Consider the following 6,082-nt stretch of genomic DNA (forward strand, 5'->3'; position numbering starts at 1 on the left):
CACTGAGCTGATTTTTTCCAGTCAATACTGCATCAGAGATGTTTTTTGCACCCCTTGAACTCAATTACTCATGACTTCATTACCTCTTCTCGCTCTTCCTGATCCAGATGACTGACTGAACACACTGTCACATGACACAACAGAGTGTTTTCTTTTCCTTCTGCTCTCTTTATATCCTCTGACTGATCACACCTTTTTTATCATTTACAGGAGGCAGTGGCCCAATGGAGTGTTTGGTGGCAGCTCAGAGAGCGAGGTCCAGACTCTGCTCAATGTTTACTTTCGCCACCAGACGCTGGGCCAGACGGGCACCATTGCCCTGGTTGGTTCCCGCCAGGACCTGAGCCTGATCTGCTCCAAGCTGCTGGAGCTCAACGGGGAGATCCGCGACATGATCCGCCGCGCCCAGGGGTACCGGGTCGTCACAACCTACCTCCCCGACTCCAGCGCCTCCGGGACCAGCCTCTGACAGGAGCTCAGGAGCCCCCCACCCCCTCCTTCTCCACCCTTACCTCCCCCGTCACTGCAACCATTGACCCTTCCAAAACCATCTCCACACCCCTCGCTGCCATCTCAGTCTGCTCTTGCAGAGGAGGCCCAGCAGCCACACACCTGGCCCCTGCCTCCACCTGTTTGTCTGCTGCCCCGGCTGCACAGCTCCAGACAGATACCTGCCTACCGCCCTTCTCAGCACCAGAACCAGAACCACATTTAGACCATAACCCAAACCTCTCTCTGCTCTCCTCATCCCCATCTACTGCAGACTCTGATGCCTCTTTGCTTGATTTTCCCAAACCACCAGATTTGTTCTCATCGCAAAGCTGTTCAAACACAGATTTTACACTGCCACGCACACACGAGCCAAGGAGGAGTTATCTCGATGAGAACCTTTATTATCCCTTCAGAGGACATTCATCACACAGTTCACCGCTGTTAGATTTACACAGCGGCAAACACCTGCTATCATCTCTTACATCTAACATGCTCCCGACTGTCACCTCAGAACCCACCTTGCTCGCATGCTCTGACACGAGCGCGTCACTCATTCCCCCTCGAGGCTCACATCTCCCCCATTTCCCCCGCTCTCCATACAAGCACTCAGGCCCATCACCAATTCTACCCCCGCGCCATGACACAGTCTTAACCCATGGCCCCACTCCATCTTCATCCCTTCTCCCTCCCCCGCCTCCCCCTCCCTGTCCCACCAGCCCAGGAGAGGCTGCAGCGTGGGGTTGTTGTTGCTCCCTCGGTGGTGCTGCTTCGCCCTTATCTCGCTACCTGGGGAAGGTGGGGCATGCTGCCCTGCCCCTAATGAACGTAGGGGGGCTCCTGAATGCTGAACCGTCAGATGTCCAGACCTGAGACAAACTTCCAGTGCCAGAGGACCTAAAGAGCTTCTGTGGATCCAAATGCCTGAAACCAACTACTCCTGAGCAGATCTTTGAATCTGAAAAGGAGATCACACACCTGTAGATTTTACACTTCAAGAATCACGTCCCAGACAAAATGGGATGTTTCTCTGAACCCACAAGACACTTCAGATTGCTGCCTGCTGATAACGATGACCTGATGTGATTCTGTCCGAGCGCCAGCTTCGCTTTACAGCCACATACATGTTGTAAAATTGTAAAATTGATGTGCTCCTGGTTTAATCCTGCTTGATGGTCGTCATTCAGCATCTAATCTGCTCTGCACCTGAGGACCTGTGAAGGCTCTGAGCTCGGATTTCTAACTTGCTTCCCAGAGGAACTCAAGACCTGATTGAACTTGACTGACTTTTGGTACCTCCTTCAGGGAGGACGTAGTTTGCTGGTAGCGCCACCAGAGACAGAGAGGAAACTACCCGTGACACTACATAACATCACTGGTAATTTTTCACGATTGCACTAAGTGGAGTTTTGGTAATAGTTTTTAAAAAAAGTTATGGAGAGGAGGTTGTGTTACTGTTTGTTTTATTACTGTGAGAGAAAAGGCTGTCACTTTCACTGAGAAGGAAAAGCCAAAAAGCTGGAATAACTTTTCCCTCCTGTTGTGTCTACTGTTTTGAGACCTCCTTTTGGGGAAATTGTGCAATGCATGACCCAGTTGAATGCTTTCTACTGTACCAGTGTCCCTTTTTGCTCCCCCAAAAAGTCTGACAAGCCCAGACTGACTGAAAGACTGATTGACGAGGAGCGGATGCAGTATATTCAAGTGTAATTCCTCACGCTGCCCTCGCTGTATTTATATTCTGTATCAGTGAACCAGCTCGTCTCCTGACTGCTGTTGTAGACATTGGTAGACTAATCATGCCATTATCCGCGCACTCCTCTGTGGCTAGTGGTAGCATCGTTAGTGAGCGCACACACTGTATATTCCTCACTGTCTGACACTGTAACACGTTGACCTTATGTGTTCACATGCCGTGAGGATGGCGCATGTATACACTCAAATATTTTGTCTGTCTGTGTACCGTTTCTAGTTATGGGCACACAACCATTGTAGCATATGTTTGTGTGTGGTATGTAGTTACCTTACACGTAAGGGAAATGCTGACATTCAGCACTCATTGTTGATGTTCAAAACAAAACCCGTGCTACTACTGAAGTCGAACACTTCCTGTCGTCAGCCCTTTTTGTGACTTCCCTCGTTGTCCCTCTACGAGTCATTTACTGTACAAAATATCTTTTTCCTATTTATATCTGATCCGCTATCAATCAACACTCATTTGACTTAGGTTTTATATTGATGTTTGTTCTCTCAAATCAAACTGCCATGCATGCATCTTCTGTGTACTGTATGGAGTGTTTGAACTATTTATTAACAAAAATCATATTTTATCTCAAAGATATGTTTGTATGAGGTACAAAAGGGAGCTTTGAGCTCATGTGGGTATGCTTTTTTTTTGTTGCTGTTTTTCCTGTGTGTGGGAGAACGTGTGTGTGTGCATGCCAAACAAGAAATTGCACATTTTTAAAGCTTTTTAGATTAAGACTGTAGTTGTTTTTTTTCCACCTTGTAAATACTTTTACAGCCTTTGTGAAGTTGTTTTGAGTTGATGCTCTGTACAAGTCGGTGTCAAAGTAAAAAAACGTGAAAATTATTTCTTGTGCATTTCACTCAAACCCCCTCACACACACATTTTAAAATTATAGATTTAATATTAACATACTATATATTTGAAACTAAGGAGTGCTAGTTTGTTGTAACCCCTCCAACTACAGCGGTCCAACTGACCTTTTTGCATGTGTTATACATTAAATGAAAGAGTGCAAATTCAATATAATCTACAAGAATTCAATCAACTTTTGAGATGCAATATGTTTATTTCATAAACTTTATTTCTTCTTACAAAAATAGTATTTCATGTTAAGCACCAGGATTAATGGAGGGACACAGACGTGCTTTTTGAGAAGTTGTTTTTAAATAAAACAACCGAGGCAGAGTTTATCTACTTGCTGGCAGGGGAGAATGAATCGAGCTCTTCAAGTCTGCTACTGGAAGCAACTTACGTTTGTGACATGTGCAGGTACAAGATGTTTGCTGACAGGTGCCATCAGATCTACATGAGGGGCAGCTCACACTATGTATTTGAAGCTGTAAGTGGCATCACAGGACAGCCTCATACCCTTGCAGCGACAACACAGGTCCTGGCGATGAGGCCTCTTCATGTTAATGTGCCTCTGCTTCTTCTCACAGATGCAGCAAGTCTGAGAGCAACCCTGAGACAGTGAGGTGAACGGAAGCAGCAAGAGAAGAACAAGCCGTCAAGAGGATGTTTGTGACGCCTGCTGAAGGATGCACAGTCTTAAGAGAGAAAACACAAAATCTAAATCATGCACTTTTATCAATCATCAGGTGCATTTAGGGATGTTTGGAAAGTTCAGAATCATGGTGTGGCATTCAAAGTTAAATTCAAAATTCTTCAAGCACATATGACAGAAAGATGTTGGTACATGATCCACATTTTGGTGTTCAATACCAGCCCCAAGAGATTCAAATAAATGACGTCCTCTTAGTGCTAGACAGGAAATGTACCTTGCAGAGGATGGACTCCACTCTGTAGGGGTTAAACCCCACCTGACACTTCCGGCAGAGCTGCTTGTAGTACACCTGACAACATTAAAAAGAAATATACCATCAACTAATTGTGAATGCAGATTTTGGCAAACTTAAGTTCATGCCTGCTAAACCACAGACTGCAGTCAACGACGCTTACCTTACTGGTTCCAGAGACGCACCACACATAAGCACTCTCCCACCGGATGTTACATTTTTTGCAGTGGAAAAAGCCATACCTCTGCTCCAGAAACTGAAGGAGAAACCAACAGTGGATCACGTGTGCACAGAGGCATTGTGTCAGGATGAAAGTAAGTCTATCTGTATGGCATAAATGAATGAAAGCATCAATGCAGGAGACAAACCGTAGTCTTGAAAGTCCAAAGGTTCAACATCAGACCCGAAACTGGAGCAGCCACAAAACAGTCTTTTCTGAAATCTACCCTGCCCTTGTTCTGCAGTGTTATTTTTATACTTTATTTTATTCTCTTTTAGCTTATTTTCCATCTTTTATTTCAACCTCCTTAAATCCTGTGCATGTCATTTCATAGTGGCTAGAGTCTGAATTCCTTGTTATGACTTATTTAAAGCACTTTGCCTTGTTGCAGAAAGATGCTATAATAAGAATCTTGCCTTACTTTGCCCTAATTAAAATAGAGAATTACATTCAGAAATATGCACCACTAAAGCACAGTAAGAACCAGTATGATAAGGGCCTCAAGGGTGGGTGTTTATTGCCTGATCTTGAAGCCCTGCCTGAGGGTCCCTGAATCAAATCTAATTTTAAGACCCTCATTATTTCGGTTTTATGCTTCTCAGCTGCAAATTTCTGAGTTAATGTATTCAATCAAATTACTACACAGCATTTCTGGGCCTCGGTAGTATTAAACTGTACACAATACAGTTGGGCCTCCCAGCATTAATCCATGGTTAGAAAATCCATGTATACTTAAGACAACACAAACACTGAATACTTGGCCTTTGGTCGTCCCTGAGTCTAAAATAGGCTTAGTTATCACAGTGTGAATCCGATGAGAGTTAGTTTCTTGCCAGAGAAACCCACCTGAAAGTTGGACCCCTTGGAAGACCGGTGGAAACTGCTCTTGAAGTCCCTCACTGCGTCCTCGCCGCTATGATCCGCCTCAGCATCCTTGTCAGACTCGGCCTGGTCGCCGGCCTCAGCCTCTCCGTCGCTCCCACCGTCGTCGCAGAGTTTCTTCAGGTGGATCCTGCGGTCAAACACCGGCGAGTAGATGGACACGGGCCTCAGGAAGCGCAGGTTGCTCACCGGCGGCGTGCTGCACAGCGGCTTCCCGTCCGCTTTCATCGGAGACTTTGAGCAAACATGGTGGTCGCCCTCCAAGCAGAACAGCGTCTTGGGACCCAGCGAGCATTGGACGATTTTGTCCACTTTGGCGTTGACTTGCACGCCGCACTCTTTGGTGTTTGCCCTCCTGAGTGGAGGGGGTAAGCTGGGGTTGACCTGGGAGATGATGGCCTTGCAGAACTCCAGGTAGTTGAGGCCCTGAGGGGTGATGAAGCGACCTTCTCCCTTTCCCCAGCGGCTGCCCTGAGCCGGGGGAGCGCAGACGTTGTACGGCGGAGACGTGCATAGGAACCCCTCCATCCTGGAGCCATGAAACCCGTCCCAGTACTTCATGTTGGGATTTAAACAGTTGCCTTCTTGCAGCACTAATTGGTTAATTGAGAACAGGGGCGTGCAGGCTCTGATTGAGCCGCCATATCCAGAAATATTTAGAATTTAGGTTTATGTCTATATCTGATATTGTGTTCCCGTATAAAAATGAATCAACCATACACACAGATACACAACAAACTCAGGAATATTAGACCCTCAGATGCACAGTTTTATAGTTTGTGGGTCATCTTAAATAATGAATTCATATCTTAGATGTTAAGATTGAACAGTTATTATATATAGTTGTAGTTTCACTTAATTGGATTTAATTCTAATTATCGTATTCAAAGGTTCACTGTTAAAATCTGTTATTTAAAAACAATACCTGTTGATTCTATTTTTATT

At 45.5% G+C, this 6,082-nt stretch overlaps 2 protein-coding genes across 4 annotated transcripts in view; one reads left to right on the top strand and one right to left on the bottom strand.

The window, feature by feature from the left end:
- The window catches only part of fryb (furry homolog b (Drosophila)), a 48,221-nt gene extending 45,139 nt beyond the window's left edge, over positions 1–3,082 (top strand). For all 3 annotated transcript variants that reach the window (XM_076749905.1, XM_076749906.1, XM_076749907.1), the window contains one exon: positions 211–3,082. In XM_076749905.1, coding sequence (XP_076606020.1) covers positions 211–469 — 259 coding nt within the window. In that variant the 3' untranslated portion in view covers positions 470–3,082. The remainder of the gene's footprint in view (positions 1–210) is intronic.
- Positions 3,083–3,509: 427 nt separating this feature from the next.
- Positions 3,510–5,781, bottom strand: zar1l (zygote arrest 1-like). Its single transcript, XM_076751221.1, has 4 exons — positions 5,102–5,781; positions 4,199–4,291; positions 4,018–4,092; positions 3,510–3,701 (listed from the first exon to the last, which is right to left on the bottom strand). The coding sequence occupies exons 1-4, from the start codon at positions 5,696–5,698 to the stop codon at positions 3,558–3,560; spliced, it is 909 nt and encodes a 302-aa protein (XP_076607336.1). The 5' UTR covers positions 5,699–5,781; the 3' UTR covers positions 3,510–3,557.
- Between the last annotated feature and the right edge of the window lie 301 nt (positions 5,782–6,082).

Source organism: Chaetodon auriga, chromosome 15, assembly GCF_051107435.1.
Source record: "Chaetodon auriga isolate fChaAug3 chromosome 15, fChaAug3.hap1, whole genome shotgun sequence".
Classification (NCBI taxonomy): domain Eukaryota; kingdom Metazoa; phylum Chordata; class Actinopteri; order Chaetodontiformes; family Chaetodontidae; genus Chaetodon; species Chaetodon auriga.